Genomic DNA, 23,535 nt, shown 5'->3' on the forward strand with positions numbered 1-23,535 from the left:
TCCTTATTTTGGAACCACGCTCCTCGGACGGACTTCCTATTTCTTCTGGGTTTCCACTTCCACTGCTGGAACATTTTCACGGACAAGCACCAAGACTGGTTTCCTGGATATCTCTGGCCTTCCGCTCAGTCTGACTTGCTATCATTGCCCAGAAGTATCCCTCTACGTGAGTAATTTGGTTTGCTCAGTTATTGTTTTTCTCTTGTTTGCCTCGTGAACCAAACTCCTGACACTGTGTTCTCTGTCTAGGCAGCTGTGTTCCGACATTGCATGGTCAGGAAGATTTCTACGGCTACACTATGCGCTCAACTGAACCCCGGTCTCGCCACCAGGTCCACGTGGGTGATTCCTCACATTCAGGACTGACTTCTTAGATGGTTGCAAGTGTTGTCTGCATGTGTTGGGCATCCGTATTACTGGAACTCAAATACCATTTCCAACATATGACAATATGGAACGGTCTCACCTCAGTACTGGATAGGCAGAGGCATTCAGATTGACCAGGTCACGTCTGTGACTCAAGAACAGGTTTTCATTTAAGGAATTATAGGCAGTGTGTTTCATTTTGTGACACCCAAGATGGCAGAGCAACTGTTACACATCCCCCTCTTTCGTGTTGACAAACGGTGCTTGGGCATAACCCAGTTCCCACCACTGACAAGCAATCCAAAAATCCCCCATTTTGTGTTTAAATGAAAGTTAGTCAGGCCTCTCTTGAGTACACAGAACTTTCACAAAACAGAAGTAATATTAAGCTTGGTACATCATGGATAAATGAATTCCCTCACTGTTCTGAAATCATCCTCCAGCAAGAGAAATGACATGGTAGATTGATGAGAAAAGGTGTCAAAGGTTAGTCGAAAATTGGAACTGATGTGCTTTGTCACAGTGATTTAGGAGTCCAGGGTGATTCCTGGATATGTAGAAATTAAAAACAGGAAGGTAAAAGAATTATCCATAGAAAGTTCTTATAGCAGGGACTCAACAAGAAGCACACAGTACAATGTCTATCGTGCTGCAAAATAAATCCTGCTGCTGTGAGTTTTTACCAACCTAACCAGATTGCCTATCACTCCACAATCTCTGCATGCATCAATGCAGGTCCTCCCAGCCCTATAATGAAGAATCTTGATCCTGATTCATGGCTCTAATTGGCGAGAAAAAGAGGGCTTCTGGCGGTACCATTGGATGTTCTTGAATTTACTCTAAGAGAGAAGGACTGAAATATTGTTTTGAGATGTGCAACCGAAGGCAGGGGAAGTACAAAACATACATCAATGCGAAAAAATCAGACAGCATGGATTGAGCGCGTGACTTTAATTTAGTGTTATTGGCCGCGGTCCGGGGCAGCTCCAGCTGTTAAAGTCCCACCAGCGAAATGTGTTTGGCCCAATTAGGCTTGCAGACATTGATTATAAAATACTCAGCTGATTATCTTGAATGCTTTAAATGATTGGATTTCACAGAAACCAGCATTAATGTCGATTCAAGGTGGTTTTCATCCAGGATTCATTGAGGACAAGATCTTGAATCCGCAAACACATTATTCATGACACTAGGTGACTTAGCCGCAGTGTGTTTTTGTTTACAGGTCAATGATTTGGCCAGAAAAGTTTATGCAGCCTCTAAACATATCCCACATAGTGAGGGCGACTAATATCTATGTTACTGTACGCAAACAACTCTGTACATTTTATTTCCAACCCAATGACAGTGCAGGCACATTTCACTGCGGTTGAGTACTACTGTAAAAATAATATGTTAGACTGTGGCAAGGACACATTTTGACAGGCAAGGATTGGCATGACTATCAGAAGGTTGTAGATAAGGAAAGTGGAATCTGTGAGCAAGGTACAACTGGATTCAGTCGGAAGTGCAGGTACATTATCTCAGGGCAAGTGAACAAAGTCGATTGAACTATGGGGGCATACACCACAGAGTTATGGAGAATTGATAAAAAGAAAACTGAGAAGACTGGAGTGAGTGAAAGAACGATAGGGAACAATGTTCCTGCCTCAGAACCTATGAATGAGCAGCTGACTCTTCTAACAGGGACAGGGTTGGAAAGAGTCCCACAAAGCCTGCAGCATTATGTTTATTGATGTGCTAAAACATCGAGTTGATAATGTCTGTAAGGAGCAATAGTTACAAGAAAAGCCACCAAAAGGCCCTAAAGATCTATAATCAGATTTTTAAATGTAGGCTGCGGTGAAATTCTACAGGAGAAAATATCTCACAGGGCCACCCACTATGCAAAGCTAATAATAATGAAGGAGAAACAAACCAAATGCTCTTTTTAGATTTCTTGGGGCTTCTTCTGAACGTAAAACTTCCAAAAAGGACTGAACAGATTCACCATGTATATGTAGCTGTCCTAGATTGACATTCTCCCCTCCTCACACTGATTGCATTCGTTTCTAGCTGCACTAAGTGTCTCAGACCTTTGAGCCAAACCTAAAATGGCAGTAATCATAAGGTCCTGATATAATCGTAGTGTTTCTGCAGAGAGTGAATGTATTTCCTGTAGATAAGTGTGCATGACTCCTATAATTATAATTAGCCTTCTGATTGCCATTTACGCCATTTGCTTTAGTCTGAAACCATTAATCCAAGGAGAAGACATTAAACAAGATGGACCATTCTAAGTTGGTGGGAGGCATAAAAACCTTCCAAACCTGAGGCACTATTAGATGGGGATAAATATGTAACCAAACTTACATGAAGTTCTCTGCTTTGCCTGCCATAATAATTTCTATGCAGTATGAAAGAGCAGCAGATCAATCAGAGCACAGTGAAAAGTTAGAAGAGAGAAGAACAACCAGAGGACAGAGAACAGAATACCAACCAGAGTAAAGTAAAAGAGCAGAAGACCACCCAGACCTTGAATGTCCACCATGTTCCCTCACATTGGCTTCCAGCCCACCTACCCTTTGCAAAAAGTATCCTACTTTAAAATGATTTTCTTAGATGGGGATTCCCTCGCTGTGGATGCTTTCTAAATTAAAAATGAAACATCCTGAAAATCCCTCCCTCCCACTACTCACTGCTGTAATGGGGCCCCTTTAGCCCCAGAAGGGCTGGGGACCCCAGGCTGCCCATGCCCTGCAGGGGGGGTTCCAGTGTGCTGTGGGAGCCCCCTCAATAGACCTTGCAGGGGGGCCCCCATGTTGTGTTACGCCACTGACACTACCACCACCTATTCCATTACCATCTCACCATCACACATCCCTCATGATACCTCATCCTAGGGAATGCCAGTTGCATTTGGTCTCTAAAACCTTGCTCCTTCCTGATTCAATAATAATCAGAAGCTATGATTCTTCTGACCCACTCAAACATGGCTCTCCTGGCAGAAACCTGGCGTCCTACAGGCCATTATCCCTCATGGCTTCATTATCCATTTAAGGAGCAAACCTAACAACAGAGGCATCCAATTATTTCTCCACACCCAGAAAACTTCCATTCCCAGTTGCTTACAACAACTCATATTTGCATGCTTCAAACACACTACAGTTAAAAGTCTAATGGGCAGCAACACTAAGGGCCTCATTACACGGAAGGCGGTAAGGGTTAACGGTCACCGGTAAGGGTACCGGTGACCGTTAACCCTTACCGCCTTACTACGAGGTCCCTTTGCGGGACCCGACCTTAACGGCTGGTATAGACCAGCCGTTAAAGTTGGGACCCGCAAAGGGACCTTGGTGCTAATTACGGTACCGCATTTTGCGGTACCGTAATTAGCTCCTTCCCCATTCCCATTATGCCCTATGGGGCAAAAATGGGAATGGGGAAGGGCCATGGAGAAAGGGGTAATTAACGGCCCGCCAACCTTGGAATGGGGTGGTAATTCCCCTTTCCTCCATGGTGATACCGGTATGGTACCGGCGGCAACCATGGTGCTTATAGCACCATGGTTTCCCGCCTACCATGTAGTGAGTCCCTAAGTATATCCTCCATTGTGTTAGCAGACCAGTCTCTTTCTTCAATGATGGCCTAGCATTGAACTTTTATAATCTATTACTCTGCTTCCCTCCAGATGTTTTGGACTACGACTCCCATGAGCCCTCACCATGAACTCTGCTGGCTAAGGCTGTTGGGTGTTGTACTGCAAAGCATCTGGCGAGTCAAAGGTGGCAGACCCCTGATCTAATACCACAGAAAGGAGTTCAGGAACATGGCACTTAGCCCGAGTGGTTTCTCTTTTGCACTTTTCTTTTGTAGTTTTTATTATAAAGGTTCAATTGGCATGAATTTAAGATCCATGTGCCGCACCACCACAACAAGACTTCAACCTATATTGCAGAAAAATATGGGGAGGTTTGAGGGCAAATTAGGCAGACTATGAAAACGCGAGTTAATGTGTTTTCAATAGAACTAAGGCAGACATGTCTGCTTTAAGGCATCTTTTTTCTTTTGCTCTCTGGTCTAAGTGACTACAGGAAAATCAGATCCGTTGCCGGAGGAGAGGAGGCATGCAAATCCCAAAGCAATGGGACACTTTTTTCAAAGGAGAATTGGGAACTTTAAGGTGAGTTCTGTTTTTTATAGATAATACAGTTTTCAAGTTGGTAAACTATGCATGGTAGAGATTGGAATCCAACCATCCTGTCTTTTTAACAATTTAAGCATGCATAGCCCAAGATAATGTAAATAGTGCATGCATGTGCAAAACGTATGCATTAATGGAACCCCTCCCCTTGCCTATGAGCCACTGCGCAATAACATGGCCAATTTAACACAGATGACAGTAACTGGACAATTTCCTCCCAAGAGTCTGCAGGCCAAGGGCAGTCCTGGTGCTTAGCGTACCCAGCTTTTAACAATCAGTGATCATTTGCATGATACGCTTGATTAGATCCTAGATCTAGATCATAGAAATGTGCCCCTACTCTCCTTTCCCATAGATTCTATTTGCTTTTTTCCTCCTATAAGATCTTCGTCAGATGCCTCTGGTTCTTTTGTCACAGTGGCTTAAGCAGGCTGATTGTGACCGAATCGCCACTTTGGAAGAACATCCTGTGCATCCGTGATAAGTAAAAGGAGATGTCACAGGCGCGAAATGTGCAGATTGTGGAACAATAAAAATATGTATACAAGCTCTTGTCAGGAATGTTTTATTTAGTGATTTGGATGGCCTGAAATCCCTGAGCATCGCTTAGCTGCATCATTAAGGTGAATGCCCAGTTGGGGGTTCGGTTTCATGGATTAAAGTATTGTAATTGTGGTCAGTTTTCATTAATATTTACAATGGTTTATAGTTTAGCTTCTTGGAGTACTGCCAGACTTCTGTGGGATTTTCGATATTGCTGAAGGTCCAACTGGGGTCTTTGCTCCCTTCTATCTCTCTCTCTCTACTTGTGGTGTTCCCCGGGGGTCGTGTTCCCCGGGGTCCAACCTTTCTCTCTGGCTTTTCAACCACTACCTGGCACATCTTGCCCACTGCATCGCTACTTTCTGTTCCAATTTCCAGTGTTATGTGGATGACACCCAGCTCTCTTTCAGGCTTGCCTCAGCCACCTCTGCTCTTTCTATCATACCAGACTGTCTGGTCGCAATTCAGGAATGGTGTTCCGGCAATGATCTCTGCCTTAATGCCGGGAAGACTGAAATCATCCTCATTGTGACACCTTCTCCCTCCTTTCCTCTCTCTCTCTGGCTGCCCACTCCGGGCCCTCTTTCTCTTCCTTCCTATGAGGCTAAGAACATGGGTGTTATCATATTCGACTCGATCCTCTCCTTCTCTCATCACATCTCTGACGTCTCTATGAAGTCAAACTATCGGCTGCCTTTCGGGATCTCCGCTCATCTATTCCAACTTTCTGAGGGTCAGACGCTCTTCCTAGCAAAGAGTTGGGGGCAGATCTCACTGCTTGGCTGGGGCCCCCCTCTGGAACAGCCTCCCTGCCTCTCTCAAACTTGAGCAGAACCACCTCTGGTTCCGGAAGCAACTCAAGACCTTCCTTTTCGCTTCCACTTTCTCTCTTCCTCTCCCCTGCTGATTCCCCTGACTGCTCAGCATACTGGTCACCTGGCTACCCTCTGAACTTGGGCCCAGGCCCCCCCCAGCACTTAAGGGTCTGTACCTGCAACCGTACAGTCCCTTCTCTCTGCACCTATGAGCCACCTGCTGGCTGCACTTATTGATTTACCTGCACTTCTTCCTTTCCCTGCCCCCGGCACTTCTCCCCCTCATCTGAATGCCACAGTGCCTAGTAAGATTGTTATTTTGTCCACCGTTTGTTTCCTCATCCATGTCTTTTCGCACCTAGAAACACTTGTGTACAGGCGTGTTATAAATGCCATATTATATCATATCATAACACAGAAGAAATACGGGTAGAGTGTGGCAGGCAGTGAGTTGCATGACAATTACCTTTAAAATACCAAGTAACTGGAATGAGGTCAGATTTCCAGGTTTTTCAGGAATTTTTTCCCGTCCTTATTACCAATGGAATTTCATTATGTTTTTAATTTAATTATCACCAAATAACTGCCAACACGTGTCTTGTGCTATGTTACTAAGCTTTCTTAAGGTCATTCATATTCTAAACATCTGGATGTTTGCTATATTTTCTACTCAGAAGGGATGTGTAGTAATGTGTTACTGTCAGTGGAGCGTGCTGGGCTGTGGAATGCTGGTGCTGTTTGAGTGGTGGTGTTCTGAGGGACAGTTAGAGTGAGCTGAGCTGGTGTCTGGATGGGCCAGGGCTTTTCCTGTGCTACACTAGGATTTATGGGGTACATATGAGTGCAATAAACCTTATCTAATTTACCTAGTTTCCTGCTTGATAGTTGGAGAAAGAACCCCAACCTAGGTTACTTTACTGGTGATAAGGATTTCCTATGTGAGGACCAGGAGCTGCTGTTGGGTAGCAGCACAAGAAGGCACAGGCACTGCCCCTGAAAAGTTCCCATCCACAGGACACCAGTCGTTTGAAGCTCCGGTAGGGAGGGCCGGTCGGTCGGTCCCAAGCCTTGCGGCCCTTCTGGTGAAAGAATAGCAGCTGCTGCCGAGCAGCTGTGGGAGACTGTGCCCCTGAAGTCGGTGGGGCTAACAGAGGTACTGCCAGGTGTGCTGTCCTGCGTGCTGCTATCGTGCCCTGCGGTTTGGGAGGAGCAGGGGGGGATTTGCCTGAACTGAGTCGGCATTCTCAGCAGCATGGTGCCTGCTGCCCGGGCAGAGCAGGTGGAACTGTTAGAGGGGTTGTGCAGTCCTTGACCAGACTGCACAGGAAGAATTCTTTCTGCGAACACAGAGTCTGTGGGATACAGTGCCTGCTGAGGCAGCGGGTGACGGCTTAAGGAGCCGTCAGATGTCTGCTTTCCGGCTATTGGTAAGGGGGAGCCCGGCGGCTTAGGGGAGGTTCCCAGGAGTAGGGAGGATTTGTCCAGGCATAAGAATGTCTGTGGGCAGGCAAGTGCTCGACAGAGACGTTAGCAAGCATAAAGATCTTTCTCTGTCCGAGGCTGGAGTTGATGTGATGACGTCACAAACCCTGGAGGGAGCGACACCGTGTTTGGGTGGAATGCTGGTGCTGTTTGATTGGTGGTGTTCTGAGGGACAGTTAGAGTGAGCTGGGCTGGTGAGTGGATGGGCCTGTGTTTTTCCTCTGCTACACTATGACTTATGGTATACATCTGAGCACAATAAACCTTATCTAAATTACCTGGTTTCGATCTTGATACTTGGAGGAAGAACCCCAGCGTGGTTAGTGCAAGTTGTCCGTTATCACTTCTTGCCCACAACACCAATCACTGGAAGACCAGAACTTAACTGTGGAACACATGTCAGCCAGTTTATATGCGATAATTAAAATAAAAAGCTTATGATAATTATTGGCTCAACAGAGCTGTTTTGCTTTCCTAAACATTTAATGATATTAGCTGATCAAGCTGCCAGAAAAGTTACCACTGAAGCACGAGTAACAAACCGTGTGTGACAGGAAACTAATGATCAGAATCAATAATGTATATTTGCATCTTGTGGGTCTACAGGTCTACTGCTCTGACCCATTTAGGAACCGCTAATGTGCTGTGGGCGGGACTGACATGTATTGTCTGATCATTAATTTAGGATTCCCTCATAGAAAGCCATCTATTCATAGGCCACACCCACATATGCAGAAGCGAGAGGGGCCATGTGACTCTTCTAAGTGTTCAAGGGCTGATGGGAAGGACCAGCAGCAAGCATCACTCCACCTTACCTTCACCCTACCTTATTATTTGCAAGGTACAGGTAATTGAGGTTCTCCAGCTGCTCGAACAGATCCTCTTGAAGACCTTTAAATGAGAGAAATAGTGCATTAGAAAAGGGGACCAGGCATATGGCTTTCCTTTTCAGTGTCAGCATAGTTCATGCATCACAATGAATACCTTTCCCCCTTGTAAGATCAGAGTATCGCATAATGTGATTGTACAATTATTGAAGCAGCAGAATTTCATAGCGGGGAGCCTGCTGATATGGTTTTATATTACATTATAGAAGAGTGTCTGCTCACGGGTGGGGGTACGCCCGTCAGGTCAGAACTTGTAGTTTACCGGTCCGGTACCGACCTTCACAATTATTTCCATGGATTCCCTAGCCAAAGGGCCCTACTCAAAGAGTCTATTTCCTCCCTGACCGGGTAGATAGACAATCAGTCCTTATGCCCTTTTGATGCAGGAAAACAACCTTATTACTCATGAAAGAAGACATTCTAAAAGCCCTTGACTTTAATAATCGCCTAATTTTCATCCAGGGCGAGGATCATCCATTGAACATGGGATGTCCTGACACCTGCAATCGATCCAAATGAGGATCACTCAATGCATCATTTCTGATAGTGGAGACCATGTTCTTGACATCCCCCCTAAAAAATGTACAACGAATAAAGAAACAATAAACCATCCTGTCATTTCGAATCTTTCTAGACCCTACAACCCAATACAGCATTTGCATCTAATTTAGAGAAGCTACACGAGTGTGAGAATCAAGGGCCAGGCCCTGCGCTGCACTGAATATTTTCTTAAGAGCCTTCCGTCCTAGGCAAAGTGGGTGAATTCATATCCAAGCTAACTGGCCTCAGTAGATGTCGCCCTTGAGTCACTTTAGATGTTCCATGCTGACATAGAACCGTAGTCGCCTTAATCAGCCAGTGCTCGCCTACATTCCACTCTCTATGCTGATGACACTTCAATTGCCTTCAATCTCGATCGAAACGTTTCACCCCAGGAAACCATTGCCAAATCCCTGCAGTGAATGGCCAACAGTGTCTCAACTTCAGCAAAACGGAAATCCTCATTTTTGGCTGCCACCCACTCCATGACGACCATCCCTTCCAAATGGGCAGAGTTTGTGCCCCTCCCACACCTTCCAGGAATCAGAAAACCGTGGCATCATTTTTGCTTGAATTAGTTACCCAAATAAACCCACTTTTCACAACACACTGAAGATCACACCATGGGCCTCATTACGACCCTGGCGTTAACCATGGCACTATAAGCGCCATGGTTGACGCCGGTATTTTACCAACTCCGCCATGGTGAATGGCGGAATTACCGCCCCATTCCAAGGTTGGCGGGGCGGTATTTCCCCATTCACCATTGGACCTTCACCCATTCCCATTTTTGCCCCCATAGGGCCCATTGGGAATGGGGAAGGCGGTAATTACGATACCGCAAATTGTGGTACCGTAATTACCTCGAAAGTCCCTTTGCGGGTTCCTTCCTTAACGGCTGTAAAACCAGCCGTTAAGGTCGAGACCCACAAAGGGACCTCGTAATTAGGCAGTAAGGGTTTAACGGCGCCGACACCTTTTACAGCGCCGTTAACCCCTTACCGCCTGGGTCATAATGAGGCCCCATACCTTGAGTACTGAAAAAGGTTGAATTGTCTAAAGCTTTGGTACTAGCAAGCCTTGACTATGGTAACAGTGTAACAATGTGTATATAGGCTTGTGTATACAAGTATCAAATGTGTCACCCCAATCTCATTCACAATAAATCAATTAGGATGCTACTGTGCCTCAAAATACAGCATCCTATCACCTCTGAGTCCCTCCACAGGCGCCAAACTGAAAACTGAATTATCTTCAATGTCCTATGTCAGATCCACCAAAATGTCCCCCCTTATGACCTACTACTGTCTTAACAGAACCTTAGGGTATTAGGAGAAAGCATCTCCATTCAAAAGACTGAGCCGTGGGATAATCACGCCTGAGAAATGGAATGCGCCAACAGTGTTCCTAAGAGCTATGGTCAAATATAGCAGATATGAGAAACCTCGACGTCCATCATGTGAAGAAAATCCTTCCCTGATCATGTAGTTTGTATTGTTATCGATACTGTTATTGTTTACTGAACTCTCCCCTCTAATCCTATTCTGTTGTATTTTGCTCCGTCCTCGTCCTCGATACGTCCCTTTCCTGCAAGTTCTTTAAAACAGCTCTGTTGTAATTTAACAAAACGAGATTAAGAAGCACATTTAATCAAATAGGGGATTGGGGTATAAAGAAAAATTAATGGGCCAACAATACAGGTGCCCGACAGAAAACATGCAGCAAGCCACACCACGGCAGCTCCAAGATTTGTACCCCACAATTACACCTGAAGATCTAAACTCGACTTCTAACAATGAATGCCCCATAATTGTACAATCCCACATGTCACCCGATGGGAATGGTACCCCACAAGTTGGTTTTATTTCATTTATAAGAAAAGACCTAGGTGGCTCAATCGAAGTGTATAAGAAACAAGTGGTGGTACCAAGATGAGGAGAGCAACTGAAGGACAAGGCAAGAGGTATTAGATCAAATCATCCATTTATTTTATTTAAATTGTGATAAAAAATGATAAAAAATCATCATGAACGCCTTTAATTAATTCATTTTTATAAAAAAACACACAAATACTATATAGCTGGCATTCATACATTCATTCAGCTAATACAATTCCTAAAACAGTTCATTTAAGTTTTTTTGTGGAAATGTAAGAAAGTGCAACAACAATTCCATTGTTTAAATAAAAGTTGTTCATTCCAAAAGACAATTATTATTATCAAAGCATTCAATTTAGATTTTTTCTGTAAATGATGAATGAATGCAAGTACAATTCCTATTTAGAGTAAATACAGATACACTTCCAATATTTTGATGATAGTAGTTCACTCCAGACAAAAAATATTATCGACTATTAGTGCCCATGCAAATAAATCTTCTTTATCAGACAGGCTTCTTGGTAAATAGTTTCGACTTGGTTGGTTATCTATGTCTTCATCAGGATTGGGCTGAACATAACAACATTTCTAAAAAACAAACAAAAATAAATTGTACAATTAAAATATGGTTAAAAATAGCTAATTACCTTCATTCACTCAGTTGCTCTCCTTTAATAACAAAAGTCCAAACTCGGGGAGAGGACTATAAAGTCCTTCTCTATACCCAATACAAAATTTGGCTAAACGAAAGGAGCTGACTCCAATTCATTTTTCACACAGCTGCCTAAGGGCAGCATTTATCCAAAAGGCCTCATATAAGATCCGGCCCGCCGCCTCCCTGAAAAATGAGTTGAAGACAGTGAAATCAAATACAAACAGAAAAGAAGAATCATTTCCCAAGAGTGGAACACTATCATTTCATGCCACTGTGTTTTCCCCAATCTAACAACCCGTTCCCTCCATGTCTCCATTTGAATTTTTAACTAGAATCATACCTGAAAGCCATACTGACAATGGTCAAATGGTCTTTACTTTAAACAGCCTCCCGTCTGTACAAGAGATACTGGATCAAGTTCAGGTATGCATAGTTACACACACGCTTTAGGGATGCAGAAGAAATAAGCGATCCCTAAAAACGACAAACAATTCCTATGTTACATCTATATAATGTTCTGACTCTAAAAAAGACTGACTAAGATGACTAATGGCCACAAAAATTACCTTAAAGCCCAATGGGTGAATCCCCTCGGCTTAGTTTAAACAGAAAACTAACAAAATCTGTCTCTGTAGTAGCCAGATGGAGTGTAGCCTCGTCTTCGTTTTTTCAGAAATCGAACAAAATCTGTCTCTGTAAACAGAGGTAAAGCATTATGTCTCTTCCCTCTAAAGGGGCACCTCTGTATAAGATGAAAAAGCTGGAAAAGCACCGCTATCTAAGATGAAAAAGCCAAAATCTCTCACCCAATGAGATACAGCTCCTCAAAATGTCTTCTGTGCGTGCAATGTGAACAAGAAGTAAACAGAGAGTCCAGTCACCTCCGTGTAGCGGTTCCTGTTCTGCATACGGAAACGCTTCTAAAAAGAACGTATAACACTGGTATTACATGGAGGCTCTTAAGTGTGCGCCATGATGTCAAAAAGAATGCTTCCGCCACTAGCCAGCCGCTCTGCTTACCTCGCGTCGAATATCAGGATGAACGTCGCCGGCAATGGCTTCCGGCAGACTGAGAAGACCAAGCGTAATACGCTAGTCCCTCTTTTGTATTGGAGGTCTATCCGATCGACACAAACAACGGACAAAGGACGTGTGTGAGACCAGAAACTGTCACGCAAGGCGAAAGAAGGGGTAATCTCACCACTCACTTTGTTCGCATCAAACTAATGATAACATAAGGGGTAATTTCGCCACTCATATTGTTAGCATTAAAACAAATGGAAAATTAAAAATAAAGCGTGACTGGAGCCACTTGGGCGCCGTCCTGCTTTTAGATGAACGAATGGAAGTCATCAATAACTTTATGTCCTGAGAAACAATTCTCGGTTTTCCAAAACAAATATATATATAGGCAACAAAGCATATTGGCCCAATAATTTTCTGGAGAGTAGGAAAAAATCACTGGACCAATGGTGTCCAGTATAGCCTATTCACTGCTGAGAAGAAGAACCAAAGGGGTCTGGGAAAGTCTAGGATATATGCTTTATAGCTAAGTGCGGGGCCAAAAGAGACTCCCTATTATCTCAGTCCTCATTGGATTATCACTAGTCCAACTCAAAGGAATGAAAGAAAAAATACTTAATTCCATTCCTCCTGTTTATTCAAGCCTATGGTGAGGCTATTAGTGTGGTATATCCACCACTGTTCTTTTTGAGTAAGACGTGCCGCCACGCTGGCCGTATCTGTGCCACAAACTTTTTCTACAGCCCACCATTGCAAATCTTCTGGGCTATGGTTAAGTTCCAAAAAATGCGTAGTCAAGGGGGCATTAGGTTGTCTTGTTCTAATCTTAGAACGATGTTCCCCTATTCTTAATTTTACCGCTCTAGTAGTCTTGCCTATATATGCCTTTTTACAAGTGCAGATTATTGCATAAATCACATTGGCACTAAGGAAGGTAGTGTGTTGCCTAAGTTTCCAGTCCCTCCCGTGAATGTTCACGACAGAGGTGGCTGAAGTACTGGAACAGTTGCAGCAATTCCCACATGGAAAATGCCCAACAATTGGGGGCATACCCCAGGTGGCTGTAATGGCTGGTTGCGTCTCTTGTAGATAGTTCCTATCCGCTTTGGACACCCAATTTTTGATGTTCTTGCCTTTCTTAAAAGCATAAATCGGTTTGGGTAACTTCTGCATATTTGTCATTCGCAGTCACGCACATCGCCGTGACTGGCGATTACTTCTGCGTTGGAGTTTGAGGAGCCACAGAGGAAGGGTGCTTTAGTCCCTTTTCTGTGTTCACTGCCGCCTGCTCCAAGCACGGTACGCAACGCTGCTGGGAGTATTTCAGACCCCACCTCCCGACAGGACTTTGCGTTGCAACCCCCACTGTTTGTTTATCTCTCGACTTCTCGCTAGTCCTCTGCTCCCCGCCTTGGATTTCCAGAGGAGTTTTTCTTCGTGTTTTACTTTTGGTGTTCCCGTCCTCGGAACACAGCTCATTTCGTCTATTCATTTTCTCCGCGGCTTACCTGAGTGGCGCTTGCTGTGCCTTTTTCCTCCAGCGGCCTCTCTCTCTCTCTCTCTCTCTCTCTCTCTCTCTCTCTCTCTCTCTCTCCCCTACTCCCTCTTGCTCCTTCACTCATATTCTCTCACTCTCTTCCACTTACCTTCATTTTTCCTCGTTCTACTGGGCCAGGCAGTTTGTGGACATACTTCTGTGCTTCCCTGAAGACCCTTTCGGAAGAGTTTGCTACTTCCGCAGCCTCCTGTTGCTGCCTTCTCCGTCAGCTTGTACGGCCTGGTGTTACCATTGGACTTGGACGTATTGAGGGCTACTACCTCAGTGTTGGAGATCCCCTATTGCTTTACCACCTTTTGAACCACCGCCACCTGTCAAGAGTCTTGGCACCTCTGATCAGGGTTTTTTTTTCCCTTACGGGTTTTTCCCTGCATTTCTGGCTTGTTTCCGGAAGGAAGGTCCCGGTACCGCTGTTTCTTACCCAGCGGTCACTGTGGCTTCACTCCGTGACACGCATACGCACCTTAAAAAGGAGAGAGACTACCTGGCACGTCGAGGCCTTCAAGAGACCATCGACTCAGAAGACTCAGGTGAGGAGAGTGTGTGCACAGGGGAAGAAAAGCCAAGGGTACTTTACAAGTCACAGATTGCAACGCCCAAGAGTGTTACGATGTCAGCTGAGGAACAGGTCCAAGAGCTATGGAAGGCTTTCCAGGCCATGTCCCAGGAGCTACAAGGAGTCAAGACCGAGAACGCTCTGCTCAAACAGATGGTAACGGCTAGGGAACCGACTCCCTCGGAATTGCCACCCATGGCACTGTCCTCTGGGAAATTCGATGGCTCCCCCAAGAAGGTGAAGGAGTTTCTAGAAGCATGCTTGGTGTATTTCACATTCAGACCCCTTACCTTTGCTACAGACCAGGCCCAAGTGGGTTTCCTAATCTCTAATATGACAGGAAACGCTCTGTCCTGGGCCACACCATTGGTGACTAGCGGAAACATCATTCTGCAGGATTTTTCCGGATTTCAGAATCTTCTCAAACAGACCTTCAAGCGACCAGAGCTCTCTTTTACAGCCTGCGAAGACCTGTTGGATGTCAGACAAGGCTCGCTAGATGTTTTGTCATACATCTCCTCTTTCAAGACATTAGCAGCCGGAGCAGGATGGCCCGAAACAGCGCAGTATGCCATTTTCAGAAGAGGACTGAAGGATGAAATTAAAGACGAGTTGGCCAGATCCCCTCGTTATCCTACTTTCTCAGATCTGCTTTCTGCTGCCCTTCATATTGAATACCGACTACAAGAGAGAAGGGCTGAACGTCGCAAGCAAAGAAACCCTGGCTATACCCCAGACACCTCTGCACACGTTCTCCTTGGTCGCAGATTGGTTCTACCAGGGCGTCTTTGTCTGCAGCAGAAAGACGTCGCAGAAGAGAGAAGGGACTATGTGCCTACTGTGGATCAGATCAACATTTCCTCAAAGACTGTACGGAACTGCCAAACAAGAGGTCGGGAAACGACTACCCTCGGTGTCAGTAGGGACAAGCGACCGGGGGTCTTCAGGAAATCTTCATCGTCCCTATGTCTCTCTGTCAGTGACCTCAACTGAATCCAAAGAGGACTCCAGACTGATGGTGATTCCCGTACAACTCAACCTCGGAAACCATCAGGTGGAAACACTGGCTCTATTGGACTGTGGCGCAGCAGGGAACTTTGTTGACACCCTGTGGGCAGCCAGGGTGGGTCTCCGGAGGATCCCACGGGCAGAAGGTCAGAAGGTGGAAGGTGTGGACGGTTCGCCTTTGTCTTCAGGTCCCATCACCCATACCACTGAGGATCTATCCTTGACTGTCAACCAACATAAGGAAGTTTTGTGCTTTGATATAATCAGGGCCGCCCATTTCCCTATCATCTTGGGCATCACATGGCTCCGTCCACACAATCCTTTGATTAACTGGACCGAGAATCAGATAAGCTTCAGTTCCCCATATTGCGCATCCAACTGTTTTTCACTGGAAGGTCGAGCTGATCTGCAGCCAGTCAAAGTGTTTTCCAACAGCCATGTGGGTGTCCATGCTTTACCCAACTTCTGCTCTGGGTTTTCCGAAGTTTTTCAAGAATGCCTCCATGCCAGACTTCCACCTCATTGGCCAGAGGACTGTACCATCGATCTGGAACCCAATGCCTTGGTACCTTTCGGATGTATGTTCGCGACAGGTTCTTCGGAGATACTTAGATACCAACATGGAGAATGGTCTCATCCAACCTTCAAAGTCTCCAGCAGGAGCCCCTTTGTTTTTCATTAAGAAGAGAGATTCTGCCGACCTTAGACCCTGCATTGACTACAGGGGCCTAAATAAGGTGACTGTCCGTGACCGGTATCCTATGCCCCTTATCACGGACATTATCGAGGCTGTGCAAGGTGCTCGAATCTTTACTAAACTGGATCTTCGCAACGCATACCATCTGTTGCGGGTTGCCAAGGGCGATGAGTGGAAAACCGCGTTTCGTACTCCCCTGGGCTTATTTGAATACAAGGTAATGCCGTTCGGTTTGGTGAACGCCCCAGCGATATTTCAGAGGTTCATGGACCGAATGTTCTCCGACATGCTCTCCATCTCTGTCATCATCTATTTGGATGATATCTTGGTGTATTCCCCTAACATGAGAGAGCACATCGAACAAGTACGACAAGTTCTGGAGCGGCTCAAGGAAAACAATCTAATGGTCAAGGAGGAGAAGTGCAGATTCGCCGTATCTTCAGTACACTATCTGGGCTATGTATTGTCAGAAGGAGGGATCACTATGGATCCCGACAAGGTGCAAGTCATTCTCGACTGGCCAGCCCCGACATCCGTCCGGGAAGTCCAGAGGTTCTTGGGTCTTTCAAATTACTACCGGAGATTCATTCCCAACTTTTCAGAGGTGGTGTTTCCCATCACTCGTCTCCTGAAGAAAACGGCCTATCCTTTCTCTTGGTCCATTGAGGCGGAAGAAAGTTTCTGTCACTTGAAAACCCTCTTCTGTTCCACCCAGATTCTGCAACATCCCGACCAAACATTTCCTTTTATTCTGGAAACAGACTCCTCCGCTATAGCGGTTGGGGCTGTCTTACTTCAGACTATCAAGGAGGTGGAACATCCTGTCGCCTATCTCTCTAAGACTCTTTCTCCCAGCCAACTCAACTACTCTGTTCTGGAGAAAGAATTATTGGCAATGAAGTTGGCTTGTGAGGAATGGAGGCACCTTCTCATGGGTGCCCGTCATCGGTTCCTCATTCGCACCGACCACAAGAATCTGAAGGCCTTACAGGACATGGAATGTTCGAACTCCAGGCAGGCTAGATGGGCCTACATATTTTCTCAGTACAACTTTCAGATCACGTACATCCCTGGGTCACTCAATCGTCTAGCTGACGCTTTGTCTCGCAAGGACTCTCACTCGGAATCAGTAGTGGTCAAGACTGAACCATTGTTTCAAAGAAATCAGATCCTCGCCACAGTGTGTTCTTTCCTTCAGGAAGTCAAGGCTGCTGTCGCACAAGAGGCACCTCATATCTCTTTTTCCTCTGACTCCCCTTCCAAATCAAGGACGGTTGGGTCTTCTACAAGAAAAGGTGGTATATCCCTGAAGGGCCGCTACGCCGGAAAGTCCTAAAATGGTGTCATGACTCACGCCTAGGTGGACACAGAAGTGGAGACGGCACGTTGGAACTTATCTCGAGGTCGTTTCTTTGGCCCAACATCAGGAGAGAAGTGTTAAATTATGCGAAGACCTGCCCAACTTGTGCCAGAGCCAAATATGCCTCTGGTAAGGCACTAGGGCTTCTCACCCAAGCAGAGATGCCGACTCGCCCGTGGGGACTCATCTCCACGGACTTCATAGTGGAGCTTCCTGAATCCGAGTCATGCACATGTATCATGGTCACGGTGGACACTCTATCCAAATTAGCTCATTTCTCTCCTCTTCCAGGACTCCCTTCTGCCACTAAGATGGCAGAGACATTTGCTCGAGATGTTTTCAAACTTCATGGCCTCCCCGACAAGGTCATATCTGATCGAGGAAGACAGTACATTTCTAAATTCTGGACAGCTTTATGTACTCGATTGGGAATAGAAAAGGCTCTTTCCTCTGGCTTCCACCCGCAAACTAATGGCCAAACGGAACAACTTAACGCAACTCTGGAGCAATACTTACAATGCTTCATATCTCAGCATCAAGAGAATTGGGTCTCTCTACTCCCTACTGCGGAATTTGTTTACAACAATTCCAGGCACACTGCCACAGGTTTTTCCCCTTTTTTTTGTACCTACGGAGTTCACCCGCGATACCTAATGGCCAAGGTGCCCAGTTTTTCCAACTCTCCAACCGCCGAAGAGGTGTTAAGGAATATTCGGGAGGCCAGGGACAACGCGTTGCTAAGTTTGGAGAATAGCAAACGGCGGAACAAGGGTGAAGCTGACAAGCATCGTAGAGAAGCACCTTCATGGAAACCTGGAGACAAGGTGTGGTTGTCCACCAGATTCCTTCCCAGATGGACAAGACCTTCTAAAACTGTCTCCACGTTTCTTGGGCCCTTTCCCCATTCTCACCAAGGTCAATCCTGTTGCCTTCCGTCTACAACTCTCTCCATCTCTTAGACGAATACACCATGTCTTTCATGCCTCTCTTCTTAAACCTTACTATCCAGATCCACATCGCCGGTCTCTCAACCGGGATCTTCCTGTCACTGCAACCGACCAAGAGGAATACTAGGTTTCCGCCGTCCGTGATTCTAGGTTTCTTCATGGTTGGTTGGAATACCTCCTGTCATGGAAGGGTTACCCGGAATCGGAGGATTCCTGGGAGCCGGCTTCTCAAGTACATGCCCCTCAGCTGTTGGCCAGGTTCCATCGCCTGCACCCGGGTAAGCCTGGTTGGTTGGACTCTGGGTGGGGCATACTGTCATTCGCAGTCACGCACATCGCCGTGACTGGCGATTACTTCCGCGTTAGAGTTTGAGGAGCCACAGAGCACGGGTGCTTTAGTCCCTTTTCTATGTTCACCTCCGCCTGTTCCAAGCACGGTACGCAACGCTGCCGGGAGTATTTAAGACCCCGCCTCCCGGCAGGACGGAGTATTTTTTGCCAAAGGTTTCAAAATGAAGTCTAAATATTGACCAATAGGTTCCAAAATGGAACCACTCAAAGACACAATGGGTCGACCTGGAGGCACACTCATGCTTTTATGTTTCTTTGGTAGCATGTAGATTAAAGGAGTCCTAGTGTTAGTAGGCAACAGGAAATTGAATTCTTTTTGAGTAATAATATTTCTTTCCAATGCATCTTTGCCCAATATTTCGATTTCTGTCCGGATCTTGTGTGAGGGATCTCCTTGTAATTTTACATAGACCTCCTGGTTTTCAAGCTGTCGCATAACTTCTTGGTCATATTTCATGGCATCCCAAACTACCACTCCTCTGCCCTTATCGGCTTTCTTTATCACAATCGTTCTATCTGACTGTAATTCCTTGAGTACTGCCCAGTCTTCTTGGTGAAATTGAAACATTTTTTAGCTGGCTTATCTTTGCTCTCATAAATGGCATGAAAGTCTCTAAGCACCGCTTTCTCAAAGGTAGCAGTTTCTTTTGCTATCATGATCAACGATGGAGTAAATTTAGAAGGAGGTCTAAAAGGCGTATTGGGACTTGGTTCCGTAAACGGAATCTGAGTGTTACCAAAAAAATCTTTAAGCCTGATCTTACGGAACAGGCTCCTTAACTCAACTTCTACTTCCATTTTACTGGGGTCCTTCATTGGAATGAAGGAAAAACCTTTTTCTCATATTGAAATTTCTTTGGGTGTCTAAGTCTTATCTGACAAATTGTATACCACAGAAGGAGGGCTTACCTTCTGTACGCCCTCCTTCTTGTCTCGAATAAATTTCCTAGCGGAGGAGGGCCTGTCTGAGGTGGAGGAAAAGGGAGTTCTGGAGGTGGGTAAGGCTGCATCTGCCTTTTTGTATTTGATTTCACTGTCTTCAACTCATTTTTCAGGGAGGCGGCGGGCCGGATCTTATATGAGGCCTTTGGGATACATGCTGCCCTTAGGCAGCTGTGTGAAAAATGAATTGGAGTCAGCTCCTTTCATTTAGCCAAATTTTGTATTGGGTATAGAGATGGACTTTTGTAACGCTCACCTGATTCTCGCAGAGGCGCCGGTCTTGACTGGGCGACTACCGTATCTTCAAAGGTGATGTGTAGCACCCGGTTGGCTCTTTGGGCTGGACCTCTGTGCACTGTATGCCTGACTTCAAGAGTAAGATGTCTGCAGATAGAAAATATGGGATTAATGAACTGGGGTTATTGGGGTGTCCCTATCTCTTTCCTTTTTTGCTCTCCTGTAGACCCCCAAAGGTTAACGCTCTCACCTTAGGTAAGTGAATGCCGAGCTCTCCATCTGCCTCGGGGCAGGGTGCTGTAATCAGTTTCTTCACTGGATCGGTAGCGCAGGCCTCTTGACTTCAGAGGACTGCTGTCCGTCGTTTACTGCACGAACGGTAAGTTTCGAGTAATTCTATTGTCTTTAAAGTCTTTAGTAATGATGTCTCTTGTTTTGCAGGTTCCGGCGATGGCGGATGACGGGCTGAAGTGAGTTGAAGATGGAGTCCGTGTGATGAATAGAAGCACCTGGAAGCACGTAAGTAAGCGCTTGTTGCCTGCTTCACGATGCGCTCTAACTGTCTTTTATTTTGCAGGTACGAGTTCGGAGCGGCTGCAGGGTGCCGGAATACCCACTGGGGTTGATGTGGAAAGGAGTAATGGCACGTGAGTATTAAAGTTCCCCAATGTCTTTAAACGCACCTTGTTTTGTCTTTCAGATGCAGGATGCAGCGCCGAAGGCCTCCGGAGCATGCAAAGAGTTGGTAAGCTTTTGTCTTTCAGATGCCGGAATGCAGTGTGAAGACCTCCGGAGCGCACGAAGAGTAGGTAAGCCTTTGTCTTCCAGATGCCGGAATACTAACCTGTTCTTTCTTGTCTTTATAGGTGTTGCTGAAGACTGGATTCAGGATGGTAAGCCTTTTTCCTTAGGCCCAGGATCCGATGCAGAAGACACGATGAGCGTTCTGCTGCAGAGGATGCAGAATAACGCAAAGCAAGATTCATCCACCGGGTGTGGTTTAAATAGCCTCCTGTAGTGCTTAGATGTCTCCTTCCACAGCCACGCCTAGGTAAGAAAAGAGTTCCTGCTTTCCAGAAGAGTTCCAGTGTTCTGAATCTAGGGAGTGGCTCCTGCCCCACCCAACAGGAAAAGTAGTTCCAAACAGAAGAGGATCAGAGGCTCAGCTGGCAGGCAAGTAAGCAGCATGGTCTGCTGCAGGTAAGTCCACCCAAGCATTATGAGCCCGGCGCTTCCAGCGCTGGGACTGGGCATATTTATGAGCCTGGTGCCACTGGCGCCAGGACTGGGTCCAAAAGGTCCCAATTGGGACTGGTTGGCCCTCGGAACCTGGGTTATGGATCTGCTTCCAAGGGAGTTGGGAAAACCCTGACCTTTTGGAAGCAGAGATCATGACAGTACCCCCCCTCAAGGCCCCTCCCAAACCGGGCTTCTCCGGGGGTTTTGGCTTGTCAGGAAATGTTCGGTGAAATCTTTTGATTAGGCGAGGAGCGTGGACATATTCAGCAGGTTCCCAGGATCTCTCTTGGGGGCCGTAGCCTTTCCAGTCAATTAGGTAAAATAGTTTAGATTTGGAGATCTTGGAGTCCAGAATGCTTTTGACTTCAAACTCGAGTTCTCCATCAACTAGGATGGGTTTTGGAGATTTAGTTAGTCGGGTTTGAGGTTGCAAGGGTTTTAATAGAGAGACGTGGAAGACCGGATGTATCTTCATGTGCGGGGGCAAGTCCAACTTGACCGCTACTGGGTTTACTATGGTAGTGATGGAATAGGGACCAAGGTATCTTGGGTTGAATGTGCGTGGTCCTTTTAGAGGTAGATATTTGGTGGATAACCAGACTTGGTCCCCTACTTGATATTGAGGGGCTTCCTTCCGATGTTGATCTGCTCCTTTCTTGTATTGTTCTTTAGCCCTTTGAAGGTGAGAAACAGCTTCCTTAAAGGCTTGGGTGATTGTAGAATGCAGGTAGTCTACTGCTGGTGTTTCAAGATCTTGGAGGGGATCCAACTTCGAGGTTCGAGGGTGACTGCCGTACAAAAGAAAAAACGGTGTTTTCCCAGTTCCCGAATGGACAGAGTTATTGTAGGCATATTCGGCTATCCAAAGGATGTCTTTCCAAGTTTTTTCAGTTTGTTGCAGCATGCAGCGTAAATACTGTTCCAGAGTTTGATTGGTCCTCTCGGTTTGTCCGTCGGTCTGAGGGTGGTGAATGGTCGATAGTCTCATATCAATTTGAGCCGACCGACAGCAACTTCGCCAAAAATGAGAAATAAATTGACTACCTCGATCCGAAATTAGAACCGAAGGAAAACCGTGTAGTCGGACGATGTTTTCGAGAAATTCTCGGGCCAGAGTTGCTGCTGTTGGCAAGCCTTTGAGCGGAATGAAATGCGCCATCTTGGAGAATAAGTCCACGATTACTAGAATCGTATTGTATCCGGAGCATGGAGGTATATCGGTGATGAAGTCCATAGAAAGCGTATGCCAAGGGCGAGGTGGGATGTCAATAGGGCGTAAGAGGCCTGCTGGTCTTTCCTTTTGACTCTTGTTTTGGGCGCATACTCCACAGGACATTATAAAGTCTCTGATATCTTTTTTCCAAGACGGCCACCAGAAGTAGCGCTTGATCTTTTCTGAGGTCTTGGCCATACCGGGATGACCTTCCATTAAAGAATCGTGATAACAGGAGATTACATTTTTCTGTAAATCTGTGCTGGGTAGGTATAATCGTTCTTGGAAATACAATAAGTTGTCCTTTACTGCAAAGTCCTTTCCCTGCAGATGCCAATTCTGTATGTCTGCTGGAGTTACAAGTTGCCTGGCTTTATCCTTAACTTCCTCTATGGATTCTGTGGCGATTACACCCAGAATTCTTTGTTCGGGAATGATTGGTACAGGTTTAGGGTTGATCAAGTGTTCTTCCACTCCCATCCGAGAAAGGGCATCAGCTTTACCGTTCTTTGTACCAGGTCGGTAGGTAATTATGAAGTCAAACTCGGCAAAGAATAATGCCCAACAGAGTTGTCTAGAGGATTGGGCTTTTGCGGTTTTCAAATATTCCAGGTTTCGGTGATCCGTAATCACAGTAACGGTGTGTCGGGCCTCCAGCAGATAATGCCGCCAAGCCTTAAAGGCAGACTTGATAGCCAGAAGTTCCTTGTCAGTAATCGTGTAATTGATTTCAGGAGGCGAGAATTTGTGGGACCAAAATGCCACGGGATGCAACTGATTGGTTACCGGGTCCTTTTGTGATAGAACTGGCCCCATGGCAAGGCTTGAAGCATCAGTTTCCACGATGTAGGGGAGTTCGGGGCGAGGGTGTTTTAAGATTGGTGCAGAGATAAATTTAGTCTTCAAATCCTGGAAAGCTTGTTCCGCCTCAGTAGACCATTCAAAACGTTTGTTTTTCTTTAACATGGCAGTGATGGGCTGGACTATTCGAGAGAATTCGGGGATAAACCTGCGGTAAAAGTTAGCGAAGCCTAACATGCTTTGCACACCTTTTAC

At 45.9% G+C, this 23,535-nt stretch overlaps 1 protein-coding gene across 1 annotated transcript in view; it reads right to left on the reverse strand.

Moving 5' to 3' along the window:
• PODN (podocan) overlaps positions 1–23,535 on the reverse strand; it is a 481,723-nt gene that overhangs the window by 185,692 nt on the left and 272,496 nt on the right. Inside the window, exon 4 of the mRNA XM_069642176.1 lies at positions 8,216–8,280. Within this exon, the coding sequence (XP_069498277.1) occupies positions 8,216–8,280 (65 nt within the window). The remainder of the gene's footprint in view (positions 1–8,215; positions 8,281–23,535) is intronic.

This window comes from Ambystoma mexicanum, chromosome 1q (assembly GCF_040938575.1).
Source record: "Ambystoma mexicanum isolate Mex_15411 chromosome 1q, UKY_AmexF1_1, whole genome shotgun sequence".
Taxonomy (NCBI): Eukaryota; Metazoa; Chordata; class Amphibia; order Caudata; family Ambystomatidae; genus Ambystoma; species Ambystoma mexicanum.